Source organism: Panthera tigris, chromosome F3 (genome assembly GCF_018350195.1).
Source record: "Panthera tigris isolate Pti1 chromosome F3, P.tigris_Pti1_mat1.1, whole genome shotgun sequence".
Classification (NCBI taxonomy): domain Eukaryota; kingdom Metazoa; phylum Chordata; class Mammalia; order Carnivora; family Felidae; genus Panthera; species Panthera tigris.
In genome coordinates, this window is record NC_056678.1 from 35,871,228 (window position 1) to 35,891,502 (window position 20,275).

General features: G+C 45.1%; 1 protein-coding gene and 1 long non-coding RNA gene across 13 annotated transcripts; one reads left to right on the forward strand and one right to left on the reverse strand.

Moving 5' to 3' along the window:
• Positions 1-373: 373 nt before the first annotated feature.
• IL10 (interleukin 10) lies at positions 374-4,432 on the forward strand. Its single transcript, XM_007096107.3, has 5 exons — positions 374-692; positions 1,495-1,554; positions 1,808-1,960; positions 2,976-3,041; positions 4,115-4,432. Exons 1-5 carry the CDS (start codon positions 528-530, stop codon positions 4,205-4,207), a joined length of 537 nt encoding a protein of 178 aa, XP_007096169.1. The 5' UTR covers positions 374-527; the 3' UTR covers positions 4,208-4,432.
• On the reverse strand, positions 1,417-14,151 carry LOC107180985. 12 transcript variants are annotated; one of them, XR_006214053.1, is made up of 8 exons: positions 12,572-13,188; positions 8,847-8,965; positions 8,375-8,505; positions 8,166-8,288; positions 6,522-6,659; positions 2,472-2,989; positions 1,814-2,088; positions 1,417-1,636 (listed from the first exon to the last, which is right to left on the reverse strand). It is a non-coding gene; the product is annotated as an uncharacterized LOC107180985 (long non-coding RNA). The 12 variants fall into 12 exon arrangements; XR_006214056.1 differs by having other exon boundaries at positions 8,171-8,288; positions 12,572-13,187; XR_006214054.1 differs by lacking the exon at positions 12,572-13,188 and adding an exon at positions 9,074-9,222.
• Between the last annotated feature and the right edge of the window lie 6,124 nt (positions 14,152-20,275).

Below are 20,275 nucleotides of genomic sequence, written 5' to 3' on the forward strand. Positions count from 1 at the left end.
TATTCGGCTCAGGCTGGGGAAGGGATCCAATTATTTCTCAATTCCAGTGCATTCTGGAATGGCCAATGTGTTCACGTCACTGTGACCTAGGAGCACGCGAATGGAACCCACAACCATGGGCCTCTCTGCACAGAACAGCTGTTCGCCCCAGGAAATCAACTTCTTTTTTTATTAAGAAAATTTGGAAAGTTATTTTAAAACAGAGAGAGAGAGAGAGAGAGAGAGAGGTAGCTCGTCCTAAAAATAGCTGTAATGCAAAAGCTCATTATTCAACAATCCCTGTTGCTTACGATGCAAAAAAAAAAAAAATTAACAACTTTAAGTTCAGCGAATGCAAAGTTGGAGAGCTCGAGGGAAGGGAGGGGCTGTTTGCCAGGAAACCTGTGACTGTGGCTTTTTATGAATGGGGAGGCCTCGCTGAACCCACAATATAAAAGGGGGACACAGTAGGTGAAGGTCTGCACACCAGGGGCTCTCTCTTGTGACACCAAACCACAAGGCCAACTCTCAGAAGGCAGAGCTTCGCCATGCCCAGCCCAGCACTTCTGTGTTTCCTGGTCTTCCTGGCCGGGGTAGGAGCCAGCCGACACCAGAGCACCCTGTCTGAGGACAACTGCACCCACTTCTCAGTCAGCCTGCCGCACATGCTCCGAGAGCTCCGAGCTGCCTTCGGCAAGGTGAAGACTTTCTTTGTGAGTATGAATGCCCTCCTGTCCTTCCTTCCTTGCCGGGACCACCTCAGCCAGGCATTCTGCTGGAGCTCCAAGAACCCTCCTTCTCATTCACCTCCATCCCCGGGATCCATTCCCCTCAGACTTCAATTCTTAAGGAGTCCCAGGTCGAGCCCTAGATGGAGTGAGTTAAGCTAAGCCCAGGTGATGCAACAAATGTGCGGGGTGGGGGGGAGAAAAGCCGCCTCCCAGGCAAATGCACTGGGACTCCTATGCTTAGAGACGTGGGAGAAATCGCAAAGGGTCTGACTGAAGATGAAGATGTCCCCCAAACCTTGTGGCAGGGAAACATAAATGGCCTCAGCCGAGCGGGCTTCCAGAACCAGGAAAAGCCTGACGGCTTGGGCAAGAGCCATACAGAGGGGAAACCTGCATGAGGGGATGCTTCCCATCTCCAGACGGCTTTCAAAGCTGCCGCTGGATGTCCGCAGCGAGGAGAAAAGAACAGCAAAGAGCACCGAAGGGGGTGTGGGTGGCCCCTTTGAACCTGATCCAGCTCTGCAGAAAGGAGATCAGGACTGAGTCAAGCTTCTGCCTTGGCTGCGAAACCTGGCCGAATTTTAAAAATAACTTGATCCTGATGTAACTAAGGGACCTGATTTAACTAAGGGTTCCAGCACTGTTGAACGTCCTTGTTTTGAAAATCTCCTTTCCTGCACTAATGAAAACTCAGAAACTCTATAAATAAGAGGGCATCAGAAAGACATTTATTTCAGTTATTTCCTCAAACCTCGGGCTCACTCTCCTTTTGTTCTTCTTGCAGCAAACCAAGGACGAGCTGCACAGCATATTGTTGACTAGGTCCTTGCTGGAGGACTTTAAGGTGAGGGCCCGGGGGTGTGTGGGAGGCGAGCTTGCAGCGTGACTCAGAGAAGGGAGGCCGGGAGCTGGGTCTGCTTCCTTTGCTTTGAAAAGGAGAAGTGGAAAGATCTTAACTCAGCACACAGCCAAAGGGCTGGCCCTGGGGGAGGTGGCTGGTTAAGAAAGGTCCCTGGGGACAGAGCTGTCCCCTCCAGCCGGGGCAGCCGTGCTTCCTCCCAGTCACCGACCGCATGCCCCCTCCCCCCCACCCTTAGGGTTACCTGGGTTGCCAAGCGTTGTCCGAGATGATCCAGTTTTACTTGGAGGAGGTGATGCCCCAGGCTGAGAACGAGGACCCAGACATCAAACAGCACGTGAACTCCCTGGGAGAAAAGCTGAAGACCCTCCGGCTGAGACTGCGGCGCTGTGTGAGTGCGGATCAGTTCTTCCCCTCGGGGCTCGGCGGCCTCTTCCCACTCACACCCGGAGAAGCAGAGACAGCCTGGCGGGAGGACTCTCCGAAGGCACTAGAGTTCTGTCTCTTGCTCATTTCTTTCTGAGCGGGGAGTGGGGGAGGCTGCTAGGCATTTACATGTTTGCAAACAGCTTTCCTGTTATTTGTGAGTCATTTGTGGGTTATTAACTATTTCCCTCTCTCTTTACGAAAGGGGCCCAGAGCTTCAGTCTGGGCTCCCTTTTCCCTTTGGATCTAGACCCCGAGCCCAGCAAAATGGGCCAGGAAGCAAGAGTCCCTCGGAGAAGAAACTCCCCTTGCTTCTTACTCTCCACCTTTGGAAAGCAGAGCCCTTAAGCGGGGCCCAATTGACAGGAGTTTCCCTGGCATTTTAGAAGGCCCAGGGGACTACTCGCCACCAGGCGAGTGTGTCTATGAACAATTCCCTAGGATAAAAATTTCTCCAACTGAAGTGATACCCTCACCTCTGGTTTCCTCTGTTCTCTCGCTGATAATTGGGGAACTGGTTGGTCTCTATTTGTAGGACGGGACCATGCGAAGGTTTTGGTCAGCATGACTAAGTCTCTGCATCTCTCTTCCTTGGAGGACTTAGAAATGGTCCTTGGTGGCTGGAACTGAAGAAGAGGGACAGGACAGGGAAGCAGGAAAGGACAGAATGGCTGGCTCAGCACTTGTCAGCACTGTGGTGTTCGAAGAGGAAGCTCCAGGCTCCATCCCCTGGGTTTTCATGCAAGCTTGGCAAACATCTCAGAGAGGCTCCTGGAGAAGCACTTTTCATCTCCCTGGGCTGTTTCCTCTCTGTCTAGTGGGCCAGGGTGACAGAGGGCTCAGTTCTCCCCAGGCGCTGTGGGGGTTAGGTATCCAAGATGAGTCTAACTCCTTCTTCGTGCTCCCAGCTTGTCCCCCAAGTGCTGTGGACACGGGAGCTGGGAGCCCACGGCATGAACGCTTTCTCTTTTCCTCCACAGCATCGATTTCTGCCCTGTGAAAACAAGAGCAAGGTGGTGGAGCAGGTGAAGAGTACCTTTAGTAAGGTAAGTGGATGGCGGCAGAAAGGGTTTGGGGAACGTGACCTCCACCCACTCCCCAAGTCGTCAGGTGCTGAGCAGGCCCCGTCCTTCTCTCAAAGGGGGTGTGGGAACCCCACAGATGGTGTGACCTCCCCAGCCAGTGAGGAGCTGCCGCCTTGGTTATATTTGTTTTCTGTGAAGTGTCTTTGGGGGTTTCTAAATGACTGCTCCCCGCCTTTGCAGGCGGGTTGAGGGTTGAGACAGCTAGCCAGCCTGCGAGCGCAGTGAGCTAGATGCTGGGGAGAGTGACAAAGGAAACAGAAAGTAGCTTGTTGGGAATCTAGACGCAAGCCACACGTGCAGGAAGCCAACACGTGAATGCGCACACACAAACACACCCAGGGGTTCGGCCTGGACTCCCCAAAACTCAGAGCAGGAAGTAGCATTCTCATCGACCCGGAGTTGGTCCATACTCACTTTCCAGGTGCCGTTCACACCTGCCAAAGTGCCTGAGAATGTCAGCTCTCAGATCGAATGGGGTTTCACGCTTCCAACTGTCGGTGAACTCTTCAACCCCACTGCCCAGAAGCCATGTGGTCTTGTCCTCTTTGTGGGCTGGGGACAGACACTGGGCAGGGTTCTGGCATCAGGGGACATAAACCCCCTGATAATAGGCCAGAGGAGCAGGGCAGGGCCTGCTCCGTCCAATGGTGGGAGAGCATCAACCTAAAAGGGCTCCCTTCTCTCTTCTTACTCTCTTGCTGTCAAAGTTGTTCCCCTAACGTCTTTTCTCCAAATTCTCAATAAGCGTCATGTGAGCACATGACCTTTAAAATTGTTGAAAAGGCATCATTTTGTAGACTGTGCCTTATGAAGTGAATGTTCCTCTTGTTACTTGCTAGTCATGCTTTAGGTAAACACGTAGCCTTTCCCAAGGCACCGGGAATAGCCTTGGGCTTCTAGGCTCCATCCTTCACCTCCCAACGCATGGGAGCAAGGGTAACTCCTGGGTCCCTGAGTCATGCCCATCCAAACCAGGGACTCATTTGCTCACTCAGATGGGGCTTTCACTAAACATTTTCTATCTCCCTACACAGCTCCAAGAGAAAGGTGTCTACAAAGCCATGGGTGAGTTTGACATCTTCATCAACTACATAGAAGCTTACATGACAATGAAGATGAAAATCTGAAACATGGTGGGGAACGAAACATCCAGGATGCAACTCTTCTGGACTCTAGGACATAAATTGGAGATCTACAAAATCCTACTCAGGGATATGGGAGAACCAAACAGCTCCTTGGAGAACCCGGTCATACCTCTCTCTTAGAATATTTATTACTTCCGATACCTCAACTCCCATTTGTATTTATTTACTGAGCTTCTCTGTGAACTATTTAGAAAGAAGCCCAATATTATAATTTTTTTCAATATTTATTTTTTTTCACCTGTGTGTAAGCTGTTTTTGTAGGGTGATACCCTATGATATTTGAGTATTTTAAGAGAAATTGTAACTTATATAAGGAAAAAAATGTTTCTTGGGGAGCCTACTGATGCTTCCATTCCAAGCCTGACCATACTTCATAGCTGTTGAGCTATTGTTCCTGACCTCCCTATAATTTCTCTGGGCCTGGGGCTCCTAGAGTATTGTAAAGACTCTTACCCTCTTAGGAGGAGAAACTAGGGAGCCCCTTTGATAATTAATATTCCAGTGGCTCAGAGGGATTCCCTTGACCTCATTCCCCAACCTCTTCATTCTTGAAAGCTGTGTCCTGCTTGTTATTTATAACAACCTAAAGTTGGTTCTAATAGAACTCAGTTTTAACTAGAAGCAATTCAATTCCTCTGGGAATGTTACGTTGTTTGTCTGTCTTCATAGCAGATTTTAATTCTTAATAAATAAATGAGTCTTATTAAAATTATGTTATGGCATCATTTGACTTCTGTTTGACTAAAATTATTCCCTCCATGTTTCCAAGATAGAAGAGCGTAGGGAAATGAATTCTGCATTTCAGGTAAAGAAAACCAACTACACTCTCCCAGAGAGGAGGCAAGTTCCAAATCTGATCAGAGGGGGAAAAGAAGTTTCACTTCAAAAGGCAATAGCAAAGACCACCACAGTTTTCCTACAAACTCAGTCCTTTAAGAAATTATCCTTAAATTCTTAAAGATCATGTTGATTTTTCAAGGCTAAGGATAAAGTTGTGTAGATACCAAAATTAGAAAGACTGGCAGAGGACTTTTTTCTGTTTTGTCTTTGTTTTCTGGGGTCTTGTTTTGTTTTGGTTTGGGTTTTTGTTCTGTTTTGTTTTGGCTTCTTCAAGCCCCAAAGGTCTGGGTGAATACTAATTGACCAGGGCTGTTGAGAAAATTAAGATAAAGAGCTAACATGGCTCCTAGGGCTAAGAGATGGTCCCTATACACATGTTTGATTATTATTGGTATTCACAACTAAAAACCCCTACCAAATCCTCCTTGAGCTGAGATCAGAGGCCCACCCAACCGAGTAGAATATAAGCAGATTAGCCCACTTGATAGAATGCCCAAGGATTCAAGCGGCCGCAGTCCCTTCTCTTCCCTCCTTAAGCTACCAGACAAATGTGAGGTTGGCTTTTGACTGCGGTCTATTGGGAGGGGTGTGGTGGCTGGGGAAGCCCTACTCAAGGCCCCGTGACTTGGAGGAGAGGGAGGGAAACAATGGTCTGAGTAAACACTGATCACCCTCATACTCTGCCCAGGCAGCCCTGGTCCGGGGGAGGATAGGGGCCAACTGGCTGTGGTCAGTTTTTCAGTAAGACCTGACTCACTTTAGTTAAAGTAACCATAGGAAGGAAGTGGGAAGCATCAAAGCTGAAATTCTGAGATGAAAGGTTAAGAATGGAGGCCAGCCGAAGCCCGGGAGAGAGGAGTGAGGCTCTCTACAGCAGGGCTCTCGGTACTAAAATGGAGAAACTGAAGTTTAGGCTGTTAGGGCCCTCTGCTAGGCAATGCATACTAACTTAAGGCTGAGGTTCACACCTCATGTGAGGGAAGTGGGCATCTGAAACCAAGAGACAGAAACTCACCTAAAGAAGCCACATGGCTGATAAGATGTTGACAACAGCCACAATTAATTGAGCGCTTTTTTTTTTGAGCTAGTTGTTGCTAGGTATGTATGTATCAGGCATGCTATGGGGTATTATTATTGCTATCTTCTGTAAGAGGAAACAGATGTTCAGAAATGTTGGTGTGCCTTGGCCGCGTGGATTATATGGAGAACGGAGAACTGAGAATAGCGTCAAATGCTTTTCCCTTCGTGTTAATTATCTATCGATGCCTCCAAAATTTAGCAGCTTAGAGCAGCGCACATTTTTTGTCTTTTCCTGTAGGTCGGGAATCTGAGAATGACAACTAGGGGTTTTGGTTCACGGTCTCTAATGCGGTTGCAGTCAAAATAACATCCAAGGCTGCAGTCATCTGAAGCTTGGCTGGGGTTGGACAAAACACATCCAAGATGACGCACTTACATGGCACGAGGACTTAGTTCCTCACTGGCGACTGGCAGGTGGCCTTGGTTCCTTGCTACGTGGTCCTTTCTGTGGGGCTTCTTTGGTGTTTCCACAACATAACACAACACAACAGCTGTCTTCCCCAGAGCCAGTGATCTGAGAGAGAGCAAGGAGGAAGTCATGGTGTCTTTTCGACCTAATCTCAGAAATCTCACACCACACTTCTGGCACATTCTGTTCCTTAGAAGTGAGTTGGCAAGTATAGCCCATATTGAAGGGGAGATAAATTAGATTCCACATTTTGAAGGGAGGCGTCTCAAAGAATTTGTGGACGTCTTTTTAAACTACCACATCTTTCTAAGAATTTAGAAAACATAGCTCTGTGCTCGAATGGCACATCGGGCTCCTGGGTTGGGAGTGGGGGTAAGGGGAAGGGTCGGGTAAGCACCTCACCATGGAGAGGGCATCATCATGGACATAGCCCTCCTCCTCTTTGAGCCTCAGTTTCTCACCTGGAAAACCAGCAGAAACTTTCTTCCCAAGTGTTATCTACCGAATGTTTGTGTTCCCCCAAAATTCATATATTGAAGCCCCAACCCCCAGTGTGATGATATTTGGAGATGAAGCTTATGGGAGATAATTTTGTTGAAGGAAGGTGGAGCCATCCTCCTAAAAGTGTCCTTTTAAAAGAGACACCAAAGACCTTGCTCTCTCCATCTCCCTCTATCTCTCTCCATCTCTCTTTCTTCACATGTGCCCAATAAAAATATCCTATGGCGCACACATAGAAAGATGGCAGTGGCTACAAGCCAGGAGAAGAGGTCTCAGAATGAAACCTACCATGTTGGCACCTTGATCTCGGACTTCCAGCCTCCAGAACCGTGAGAAATAATTTTGTTCATTTGTTTAAGTTGTGCAGTTTACGGTATTGTGTTATGGTAGCCTGAGCTGGCTAATGGACCAGACTTGATATAAGGGTCCAATAGAATGTCAGGTATGAAGGTACATATGTCTAATAGATTGGAAATCTAGGGATGAGGAGATGCGGTTTAGATGATGGGGATTTTTTTTTTTTTTTTTGGCAACAAGCCTTTATTCTCTAAAAAGAGCAACCACCTCTTCTCCCATGGCCCTCTTCACCTCCCACAAGAGTTTGGATAGAAATGAAGAATGAGAATCTCAGTCTATAGCCCAAGCTGCTAAGGTGAGGAGGGTGGGACCAGGGAGAGAAGCTCCCAAAATTTGTGATAACAATGTGGTTACCCTACCCAGCCACTGAAAGAAATCCGACAGATCGAAAGGTTCTGGAAGGAAGGGGTTGATATCAGAGATGTGAAGAAAGAGGAAAGAGAATTGGCTCAATGGCAGAAGCTACTCACTCTATGGCTTGTTGACCCTCAAAACGCTTATAAGAGTGGATCTAATTGTGGGACACGGGGACCAGCTTTAAGCCTGAGGGAGAAGCAGGCATAACACTCCAAGAGAATGAGAGCTGTATCCTAAGAGCAAACTCTCAGAATTAAAAATGAAACGAAGATCTTTAAACTTTCACAAGCTGCAGAACTGGCTACAGAATGAACCAGTCAACTCTACCTTGGAGTGGGTAGTGGGTCCCAGGGGACACAGGTATTCTATTATTTAACCATCCTTTTACTCATCAACTCAACTTGGTGACTTCGGAAATTTTACTTCCCCTCTCTGGGCTTCCGTTTCCTCAATGATGAAACAAGGAAGTAAGTCTGAATCAATGATTTTCAGCTGGGACCACTAGAGTCACGCACGTTCCTGAAAGTATTCATGGTGGAGAGACTGTTGGAACAACTTCCCAAATTTGAAAAAGTCTAATGAAATTGTACGTTTGCTATCCCCACCTCCTGTAAGTCTGCACAGTTTCATTAAAAAACACTTGTATGTGCTCGGCTGAAGCAAGAGCCCCTCGGTATGGAAAGGCAGGTCCCCTCATGCTGGCCAGAAGCTCTATTTTTCTAGTCGTCTATTATATCTTTGATTAATAAAAACAGAAAATAGAATTATTTTTGTAAATTTTTTTTAACCAGCCAAAATATTTTAAAATAGAGAGTCTCTGGAGGAAATTAATAATGGCAGTCCTTTGTGGTTAAAAGCTTCAAAACCACTAAATTAGATGAACTCCGAGTGCCCTCTGAGCCCATAGTTCCTAATTCCAGTATCTGATTCCTCCAATCAGCCAGGGATATTCCCACTTGAGCCCTTTTCTGGGACACATTCCTGTCCAGAGAGTCTACACTGTAATTTTCCAGACAGATTACCAGTCATCTGGAGATGATAAAGACCTAAGGAAAAATAACACAGCTTGTTTCTTACACCACAGCACAGGCGTGATTTGCTCAGCCTCTGGAATCTGCCAAACCTCCAAGCTGAGTGACCTTGACACATCGCCTTCTTCGGTATTCTCCTCTGTGACACGGAGAGAATAATCCTTCCTTCCAGGTGTTGTTGTCATAAGAAATAGAGGTATGAATACATGTAAAGCACAGAGCAAATACTTAGTAAAACCAGCTTTTCCCTTAGGCATTTGGAAAAATGCTCACCTGAGACCAGATGGTGAGATCACTGCCATCACCATGAGAAACAGCCAGACACACCCTGTGTGCCCATCACCGAACCTGGACTTTCCTTAAAATATTTTCTGCCTCCCTACCCACCACTTCTGGATAGGAAGAGAAAACGGACCATCCTGGCACTTGGGAAGGACAGAAAGGAAATGACATTTTCTTGAGTGCCTGAAGAACTACTTGGCTTGATGAAGTGAATATATACATCAGTTATAGCTACTAGAGTTACATTGGTTCAGTGAGCAGAGGCTTACTAGAGGTGCCTAACTGCCATCCAAAGCCATAATAGTTACACATACCATTAAATAAATATTAGGTTAATTACGTCGAAAGTTTTTATTGATCACAGCCCTGGCCTTTGTTCATATGCGTTCGTTATCCATCACGGTTACTAATCTGTTAGCACCCTAAAAAATGAGACAGTCTGCCACACTGCATCTTCCCTTACCATTATTCAAAGAAAAAAATACATTTTTCCCCCAAAGTCAAGAAGTCATTGTATAACAGAGCCCATAGTCCATCAAATATGCAACCCAGAATCTCACGCCTATGTGAAAAAGTCTTTCTGGAGTATTTAGAAGAAGCGGATGTCATGCCCCCAGCTGAACCCTATCATACCTCTACCAGAACTGAATTAGTAACCGTGGCTAGTATGCAGCGTAAGTAACTAATCAGGTCTTCTCGCAGAATATTCTCTATATTCGTATCTAACAAGGATGAGATCAAATCAAAACAGGGGCAGACTGGCTTCTCCCTGGCCTTTGTCCCGAGTCAGAGTTTTTATGAGATGCACATTTATTTACTCAGAACCTATCATACTCTAGGTACTATGTTGGGTGTTGGGGAGAAAATAGTGATCAAAACAGACGTCCTGCCTACCTTCATGGATTTAGCAGCTAAATCCATATGGTCGGAAAAAGACATCACAAGTTAACTACACGATGTTAGCATAATTGTGAAAACTAGTAGATGAGAAGTGGGAGGTGTCACTAAAGCAACTAACCCAGACTCGGGGAGGGAGGGCTTCCATGAGAAGGTGACATCCAGCTGGACATGAAGGATGAGTGGGGCTGGTCAAATAAAGGGGGAGGTGCTGAGAACCTTCGAAAGAGCCACATATTTAAAGACCTCTTTGAACAGCAAAGAATGAAGGGAAGGAATGTCTCTGAAGCAAGGGCAGATTTGTACTGATACCCAATATAGCTGGGCCCTGGGCCCTCTTCAGAACCCTCTGGCTTCTCCATCTCCTCTCATATCCTGAGTCTCTGAAGTAGGAAGGGACCTAAACTGTTTAAGGAACTAAAAGATGACACACAACAAGTGAGGCATATTATACATGAGGGAGAGAGATTTAACATGAACTGGAAGAAAAGGACAGACTTTAAGCAAAGAGAAGCCATTAAAGGCTATTAAGTAGACAGGAGAATATATATCTTCTGAATGAGACCCTATAGGGTCTGTTGGCTTCCAATTCAGACAAGAGGAAATTCTAGTATGGACTATGGGGGTCATAAATAGGAATTTAGTGAAGTACAAGGGTTCAAGTATTCGGCAACTACTTAGGTGAGAGTGGTGATGGCAAGTGATGGCCAAGAACCCCTGAGATCTGGTCTGGACAACGGGTAGGGGAGAAGAAAGTTGGGAGGAAAAGAGTACATTCTACCTTGGCCCCATTGAGTTGGAGGTGCCTCTGAGACTTCGAATTCTTCCACAGTGGTCAGCTGGACATAGAGATGTAGTCTGAAGATAAATCTATGAGTGTCATTGCAATAGAGATGGCAAGTGAAATTGTAGGAGTGGAGAAAATCACCAAGGGAAAGAGTGTGAGAAAAGAGCCCAGAACCAAGACCTGGAGAACCCAGATATTTATAAGTCAGAGCAAGAAAAGCTGACAAAGAAACTTATAAAAAATGGCCTGGGTGATAAAAAGAAATCCCAGGAGAAAGTGGCACTCCTGAGCGCAAAGAAAGAAAGCATTTTAAGGGAGAGAGAATGGTCAACTGAATCAAATGCTAGCGGGAGGTCAATTAGGATCAAGACAAAAGAGCTTCTATGGGATAGAGCAAGTGGGGGCACTGGTCACTTTATCAAGAACAGTGCAGAAGAGTGGCAGGGGATGGGAGATAGATGGGATCACGCATTAAATGGGAGGTGAAAAAGTGGATCACAGGACACTGGGCCAACACAGGAGAAAAAGTTGAAGATAGATGAATGAGATATAACTGATGAAGACAGTTTCCTCAGAAGGCAGGAGGGGGTAGGGTGCAGGTAGAGGAGTGGATGAAGAGATTAAGAGGAACACCTTCACTGAATAATAACAGGAAGGAAGTAGGGACAGTGGGTACAAAAGCAGGTTGGGTTGAAGATTGGTTGGCAGGAAGTTGAAGTTGTTTCCAACAGATGGCTTTTATTTTCTCTGAGAAGAGTGAATAAGAAGAGAATGAAAGAAGTTTTGAGGAGAGAAAGAAAGGTTTGAAATGATGCTTGCAGATATGTGGAAAGCAAATGATTCTAAAGAAATGTGGAAGACACCCAGGCAGTGTTGAGCCCAGTTGAGGTAGGTAATCATGAATTGCAGTCTGCCAGATTGCATACTTTTTCTCAGGATTCTCTTGGCAGCCTGGAGTGAACGCATGATATGCAAAATTGTTTTGACCCATGAATAGAACAAAAGGACAAGGGGGAGAGGAAGTTGAGAGTATAAGTAAGAGCCTGACTGGAAAGATGGACCCAGGACTCAAAGTTGAATAATGCGCATACAAGAGAGAACTGATGATGAGCCAATGGACTGGAGGCTCTGATGCAGTCACGGAACAGTTGGGAAGGTAAAAGTGGAATCCCCAAGGAGAGGAGATGGTGGCCAGACAGGGAAGAGACTGAATCAAGACATTTTGGAGATGGGCAGTTTTGAGGGATAATGAATTCCAGGCTATAGCCATTGGAATAGATGGTTGAGTAAAGGCAGGGGGAAAGGTCATCAGCAATGTGGAGATGATGGAATTGAAAAGCCACATTTTGGAGAAGTCACCCACAAGGACACTGAAATCCACCAGTCTTGTGGCAGTAGAAAGAAGGCCAGTGGAAGGCAATGTAAAAGAAGAGTAGGAGGTAGGTGCTCAAATCACTTGGGAATGAAACGGAGAGGTAGATGTTGGAGCCTCCTGGAGCTTTGGTGGATTCTAATTTTCAAATATGTAGAGTTCTCAGAGTTTCATACACTTGAAAAATTAAATTTCCTAAATCTTAGAGCAGTGCAGATCTAGATTTCTTAGAAGATGCCCTAATATATAGATTTCCTGGTATTTCATAATAAATAAAAGAACCTATATATTTGTAAATAGATCTCAGCAGATTGAAGTCATTTTTACGTCAGAAAAACAACAAATGTCTAAGCATTAACCACACACAATCCGAGTCATTCAAATCAAGAACCTTATAATTTTTGCCAAGATGAATCATCACCCAATGACATACCCAACTGGTCACCTCCAGCAAATCTCCAAACAGGTCTTTCCTATGATACGCAGGGTCTTTATCCCCTGAGTCTTTTCTATTTCACAGACAGTTGTCCCCTCTTATCCATGGTTGTGCTTCCTGTGGTTTTGGTTACACGTGGTCAACCGTGGTACAGGAGCAGATGATCCTCCTTCTGACAGATTGCCAGAAGGTCAACAGCAACCGAGAGCTACATCACAATGCCCGTGTCATCCACCTCACTTCCTCTCTTCACATGGGCATTGTGTCATCTCACATCATCACAAGAAGAACAGTACAGTGAGATATTTTGAGAGAGACTACATTCACATAACTTCTATCGCGGCATATTGTCATAATTGTTCCGTTATCAGTTATTGTTGTTAATCCTTTACTATTTCTGATTTCTAAATTAAACTTTTTCATAGGTATTATGTATAGGAAGAAAACATAGTCTATATAGGGCTCCGTACGGCCTGCAGTTTCTGGCACCCACTGGGGGTGTGGGAATGTACCCCCTGTGGAGAAGGAGGGACTACTGCCTTACTATTGTGCTCAATCTCTTTCCTACATAGCAGGTAAATAGAAAATCAACAACAAGAAAGTGTTACCACAAGTATGAAATCTGTTGGTGACAGTAGAAGTCCCCAAGAAAACAGCAGTGCAAAAACTTAGCCTTTTCCTCTGATATTTGGCTCAATAATTATAATGGGTAATTCGCCCACCCCCATCTCAGCTGAAGCATCCAAGCATCAAGTATCTTGAGTTGCTGTTGAGGGAGGAGGATGGAGGCAGAAAATCATCTAAATCAGCACCACTCAGTGTGGCTGGAAGACCACTGCTGGTCCATGAAGTGTTTGCTACCAGTCTGTGGCAAGAACAGCACAGAAATGAAGTTTAAAAAACTTTACAGCAGGGCGACTGGATGGCTCAGTCGGTTAAATGTCCAACTTCGGCTCAGGTCATGATCTCCCCTTTTGTGGTTTGAGCCCCGCGTTGGGCTCTGTGCTGACAGCTCAGAGCCTGGAGCCTGCTTCAGATCCTGTGTCTCCTTCTCTCTCTCTCTCTTTCTGCCCCTCTCCTGCTTGCGCTCTGTCTCTCACTCAAAACTAAATAAATAAACATTAAGAAAATTGAAAAAAAAACTTTATAGTAATCTGATAGAATATTTTTTTGTCAGATCGAATCATTGAAAACAGGGGCTCGCATTCTGTATATCTTTACATTATTTTTCATTTCATTACTTCCCTAGTAATTCTTTTGATTGTATTTTACTAAAATGTTGATCCATAATGAATTGAACTTCTTTAAAAATCGGATTCTTTACCAAGGACGGTTTGAGAAACTCAGGTTTAAATCACACTCCCCAGCGTATTCCCAGACTCAGGGAACCTCAGATTGGGAGAAAGAGGTGGTGAGATACCATTGGTGGAAATACATAGACTTAGACTAACCTGGTTCCAAGTCCCCGCTCTACCACTTACAGTTGACCCTAAAGAATTTAAAATCCTCCTCAGGAGGTACATATTGCCGCCATGCTTGGTTGCCATTGTCTTCCTGTCTCTGATTTTGTTCAGGTATTGCATGTATGTACTTCAGGGGAGCAGGGCTCCTCCCAAGGTTATTGTTTCCCCCATCCAGTGACTGACTTAGGAATGGGTTTGTGATGTAACCTGGTCAATGGGACATGAGGAGAGCTTGGATGACGGGCTACTGGGAAATATTCTTCTTCTTCTTAAAAGCAAGGAAACTAGGCTTTCTTTCTGCCTCTGGATGTTTTCCACGTTTCAAGCCGGGAATTGCTGAAGCCTTCTCTGAGACCATGAGGGGACTCAGCCTGAGGAGATAAATCAACAAATGGAAAATGGCAAGCAGAATAACAGAAAGAAGTAAGTCCTTGGTAACTTTGTCAAACACATGAGTTAACCGATCCTAGATGAGAACTATTTCAGAATTTTCTATATGTAAGATAATAATTTTCCTACTAAGTCACTGTTGATTGGGCTTCAGGTTACTCGCAGCCAAAAATATGTACAAAAGATATGCGTGAGCCCTTGGGCCATAAACAGTCAAACAACTCCAATCCTGGGGCTTCCCCTACTCCCTTCCTCCTTCCGGGTAGCTAGCTGAGTCACCTCTGACTCGTCCACTGAACCCCAAATATTTGAGGGAGTTCAGGATGGTCAAGGAGTTCATCTCCCTTCACCACAGCACATGACTCCCTAGTTTCAGCCAATTCTCAGGCCACCCCCATGCCATCTTCTTCCACGTTTTCACCCAAGGAAACCAGACCTTTCTAGAGCTGTGTGCACACTGGTGCTGTAAGTGAAATGTGTGAGGAACGCTCGCTTATGCCTCTGGCCCACATCTGCTTTCTCCCAGGGCCCTACCTTCTCACTCCCTTCTCCTGAGGTAGACTCTCCTTTGCATCTTCCACTTCCCTTTACAAAGGCCTCCTCTCCTACAAATCCTTCCACCGCAGTGGGAGACCAGTTATTTCCATTCATTGAGCAAACCACTGAGCCACACATTTAGACAGTTGATGTTATTCTAGAAGGTTCTATCTTCTCATGAACTTCACATTGTCCCTCACACCTGACTACACCTTTGAGGGCAGGGAGGAGTCTCGCAGTCCTATATCCCTAATAGTATCAAGCACAGAGAAGGCATCATATAAATGTTTGAGTTCAATTAAAAAGAAGATTTTCCTTATAGTTACCAAATCACAGATATTTTGAGTTAGACACTCAAAGGCTCTCTTATCCACCTGCCATCCACAATCACGCTAACAGACGGACAAGAATTGTGATGCGTATGTGTCAATATTTGTAATGAAACAGAACTCATTACGTGATGTTACACCTGTTTCATTTCTGGACAGCTCTCATGATTGGAAATCTCTTTCGATTTTCTCATCAGACCCAAATTTGCTTGGTTATAACTTACCTTCAGTTATTTAGTTACACTTCCTGGGATAAAATAGAATAAATATATTTCATTTTCATATGGATAGTCCTTCAAATATTGAAAGCAGCTATTATATCTATTCTAAGTCTTAATTTCTTTAAGTCAGCCATCTTCAGTTACTCCAGTTATTATTCAAAATGTCTGGTTTCCAGTATCTTTTCCATTCCTGCATTTTTTTCCTTGTATGCACTCTTTAAGAAAGTCCTTTCTTTTTTAACCCTCACATATTAATTCAATATTGATTGGATTCTTACTATGTGCCAGGTACACAGCAGAGAATCAGATGTGGAGCTTACAGACCCAGAAAGGAAGCCAATTAAACGATGACAGTGAGGAACAAAGGGTGCCTGATCACTGTGTTGCACAACTTCGGGGGCACTCTTCACACACAATATGATACAAATTTCACCCCTTGGAGTTGTGCAACATGGTAAACCGGTAACTGATGGAAGCAAGCAAACTGGACCAGGAAAGTCCTCCCTGGAAGAAAAGAACATTTAACCTGAGACCTAAACTATGAATATCCATCAGTTAGGCAAAGGGGGAAAGGAAAAATGTGCTGGGCTGAGGGAACAGCAGGTAAAAAGATGTGGAGGCGAAGGGGGAAGGTATGAGACTAAGAAGAGGGAATAGAGAGAATGAGACTTGAGAAGTAAGCAGAGGTCAGGCCACCCAGTTTCTATTAGGACACGTTAGGGAGGTTGACTCATATCCTAAAGAGAGTGGGAATCCATTGAAGGGTTTTAAGCAGGGAAATAACATTACTGTATTTGCATTGCAGCTGCTATGTGGAAAGTGGATTTGCAGAGGATAAGACCAGAGACTGGAAGACCGAATCAGAACCTGTTACAGTAATGCAGGTAAAAATACAACACAATACAATACAATAATGAAAAATCAGACAGTGACTTGCACAAGGATAGCAGCAGTGGGAATAAAAAGAAAACTACATAGACATATTTGTGCGGTAGGTCATGTGTAGTGTCAGTTAGATTTGACGGCTGTGTGGACATGGAGGGTGAAGCAAGGAAGAAATCAAAGATATTAGACAAATGGGGAGATGGTGGTGCTATGGACCGAGACTGGAAACTCTGGAGGAGGTCCGGGTTTGCACAAATGAGGAAGATGAACAGCCCAGTGTTGGATGTGTTCGGTTGACATACTTGGAGATACCTAAGTGGAGGCGTCTAATTAGAGTTCAGATGTATGCACCAGATTCTGGAGTCATCAGTCTGCAAATGGTAACTGAAATCATGGGAAAGAACACTGACTCACTCAGAGAAAAATATGGAGAATGGGAAAAGACAGCTTAAAGCACTGAGGAATACCATCATTTAATGGGTGACTTGAAGTATCAGCCATGGAGGGAAGGAGAACCTGCCAGAAAAATGGAAGGAAAAATGGAGCGTGATGCATGGAAGTCCAGGGGAGCAGATGGGGCCGGGTACTGCTGAGAGTCCACTAGCTGTGCCTCCCTGGGTGGGTTAGACCTACTCATTGTCCCTGCCCAGGACCATTCATCATGTCACAGCCTCACCACCACCATGCAGATTCTTTAGCAGCAGCCATGGCACATTGTTGGCCATACCGCGTGTTGCATGTTGAATGGTGTCTCCCAAAAAGATATGTTCAAGTCCTAACCCTTCAGTATCTGTGAATGTGATCTTACGTGGCAGTAGTCTTTGCAAATGTAATCAAGATAAGGTTATGCTGGAGTAGCGTAGGCCCTAATCCAATGACAGGTGTCCTTATAACAAAAGGGAAACTTGGATACAAGGCCATAAACACACAGGACAGATGGCCGTGTGAAGACGAAGGCAGAATTGGAACTAGGCTGCCACAAACCAACAAACAGCAAAGATTGCTGACAATAACCAGAAACTCAAAGAAGCAAGGCCAGTTCTTCCCTAGAGCCTTCCGAAGGAGCACAGCACTGTATTTGCTGTATTTGCTATATTTGACACCTTGATTTTGGATTTCTGGCTTCTGAACTGTGAGAGAATACATTTCCATTGTTTTAAGCACCACCTCCTCCCCCCCCCCCCCCCAGTTTGGGGTAGGGTTTTACAGAAGTTCTAGAAAACTAATACCCTGGGGTCAGCTAAAATTCCAAGTCTTTTTTAATTATGACCAAGTTACCTCATCCTTATCCTGTGTTGCACATTGAAGTTTTAAAAATTAAATATATGACTTATGTTTACCTATGTCTGCTTTACTCTTAGATATTTGCAGCAATTGATCTAGCTTTTGACACCCTTGACCTCTACACCTTTGCCCAGAATGACAGAACATTAAATACGGTAGATCGAGGCAATAGCACATTAGATATCAATTAAGGTCCTGTTCCTAGCTAGAAATAATAGACAGCTATATCTTATCTGCACATTGATCACATAAGACTTTCTCAGATTGATCATGTAAGACTTTCTCAGATGCCTTGATGAAGTCCAGATACATCAAGTCTACTGGAAGTCCAAATCTACTAGTCCAGGGACCATATAAAACAAGTAACTGGTCTAGACCAGAATGACCTCAAACCTACTTTCTCCGCTCAAGAGAGGCACTGTGCAAAAACAGCAGTTAATTTTGATGAGTGAACTTGAATTTCTCTACCCTAGCAATCTACCCCCCGACTATGCTACTTGTTCTGTTCTTGCCTCCGCCTTCAGATGCAAGGCAATACTTTGAGGGTCCTCTAAAATCTGACTCTGCACCCACATGGACAGACTCTTCCTGACTCAGTCGTCTCCCCAAGCGCAATCTGGGCCAATGGCTTCTGGAGCCTTGAAGGCAGGACCTAAACAGTGAACCTTTACTGGATCCTGGCAACGATTACTTCCTTTTCTACTTGCTCACACGTCGTCGGTTTCATAGTCTGCCATACTTTCCACTCCTAAGGTAAAAGGAAGCAGTGGGGAGCCGTTCACAGAAGAACTGAGAGTGAAAAACGGAGAAAGGTAAGATACACGCATATCAGGGTCAAAACGTGTCACTGAGGCTGACGCCTGTTAAGTAAGGAGACAGAGCAAAAGCAACTCCCTGTTACTGCCAGAAACCAGAGCTTTGGGTGAAATCGTGAATGTCTAGAAAGGAGGGAGGGTGGGGAAGTTGCTGGCATACATCTCCCTTGGACTCCAGTGACCCCATGACCGGAATATGTTTATTTGATGGCTGATTTTGCTGTACTGGGTTCTTTCTTTCCTCCCCTTCTCCTTTTGTTTCATAACACACGATAACACTCTCCTCCCTCCCTTCTTTTTTCCGTGGGAAAATACTAAGAATGAATAAAGTCATATTAATACTATGAAACAAGTAATCTATCATTCTAGAATCACAACATCTTTATTCTTGTATTCTGAATCAGATGGCCTTGCTATCTATAATCTCTTTGCAGGAAAAGAGTTGGCCTCTTCTCTTGAGGCAGAAAGGAAAATAACCAGTCTTCTTCTTTTTTTTCTTTTCTTCTTAGATTTCCCCAAAGCTACTTAGGATATTGGAATTAATTAGACAGAATTATTAGAGTCAGCTTTATCATGGGCACATTAGTTAAGATAACACTAGCTGCTGTAACAGATCAACCCTGAAATCTCAGTGACTTAAGAGAAGTTTATTTCTCACTCATGGAGAGAATGCATCTGGAGAGGGTAGCAGTGAGGTACAGGCAAGAATTCTGCTTCACCTTCTCTCATGCTGACGGAGGTTCTGCGTTATAGTCACTCCTGAGACAGGATGGATTCCCCTCCCAACAAAATGCGGTTCAGATGCCAAGACTGGTGATGCCACACGCACACACACACACACACACACACACACACACACACACATTCCAGGAGGGTATGGAAAGGTTTATTACTCACATAATGAGGCTTTCTTGGAGGGAGAAGGGCTGGTTCCAACAATGGCTTGAGCAAAAGCAGGGAGGGGCTACTGGTGTGGGGTTCATGGTCGTTACATGATGGGACTTGAGTAAGGATTCCCGGGTGCAGGCTGAGACTTGTGTGGTTTGAACTTCCGGTGAGTGCCACAGGAGGGGGCGCTCAAACTTCCCTTTCAGTTTTGAGGGGCAGAAAGGGAAAAGGGGAGTAGCGGGCTTGAGAGCCGTGAGCAGACATCAAAAATGGAGTCAAACTCTTAATTACACTTTGGGGCCCTCAGCTCCTGGATACGGCCGGAAGACAAGGGACAAAGATATACGGGAGGTTTTAATAGGTCAGGCCTGAGAATGGTGGCCCTTTCTCTTCGGCCACATTCCACTGATTAGAACCAAGTCACAAAGGAGCTGGAGACACTGGTAGCTACTCCCCAGCAACAAATATGGAAGGTGCAAAAACCTTTAGTGAATAGCTTGCCTTTTCTGCCAAGCACCAATGGATCCAGATTTGTGGGGCCCAAAGCTTGAATAATTTAGAGGTTGTCTTTAAGAAAAAATAAATTAGACGGGGTGCCTGGCTGGCTCAATCAGTTAAGCATCCGACTCTGGGTTTCGACTCAGGTCACGATCTCACGGTTTGTGGGTTCGAGCCCTGCGTCGGGTTCTGCACTGACAGCAGGGAGCCTACTTGGAATTCTCTGTCTCTCCCTCTCTCTGCCCCTCCTCTGCTTGTGCTTTCTCTCTCTCTCTCTCAAAATAGATAAATGAACATTTTTTAAAAAGAAAAAATACACTAGAGGTTCGAGATGTCAAATTAAAAAGTAGATTTTGCAAGTCAGGACACAGAAGCTGGGCTTCACCAGCTT

What these genes read in the sequence shown, in the direction of transcription:
- IL10 (XM_007096107.3), top strand. Translation starts at nt 528, where the DNA reads ATGCCCAGCCCAGCACTTCTGTGTTTCCTGGTCTTCCTGGCCGGGGTA. An exon ending in CCTTGCTGGAGGACTTTAAG is followed by an intron (nt 1,555 to 1,807) that starts GTGAGGGCCCGG and finishes CCCCACCCTTAG; the next exon opens with GGTTACCTGGGTTGCCAAGC. An exon ending in GGCTGAGACTGCGGCGCTGT is followed by an intron (nt 1,961 to 2,975) that starts GTGAGTGCGGAT and finishes TTTCCTCCACAG; the next exon opens with CATCGATTTCTGCCCTGTGA.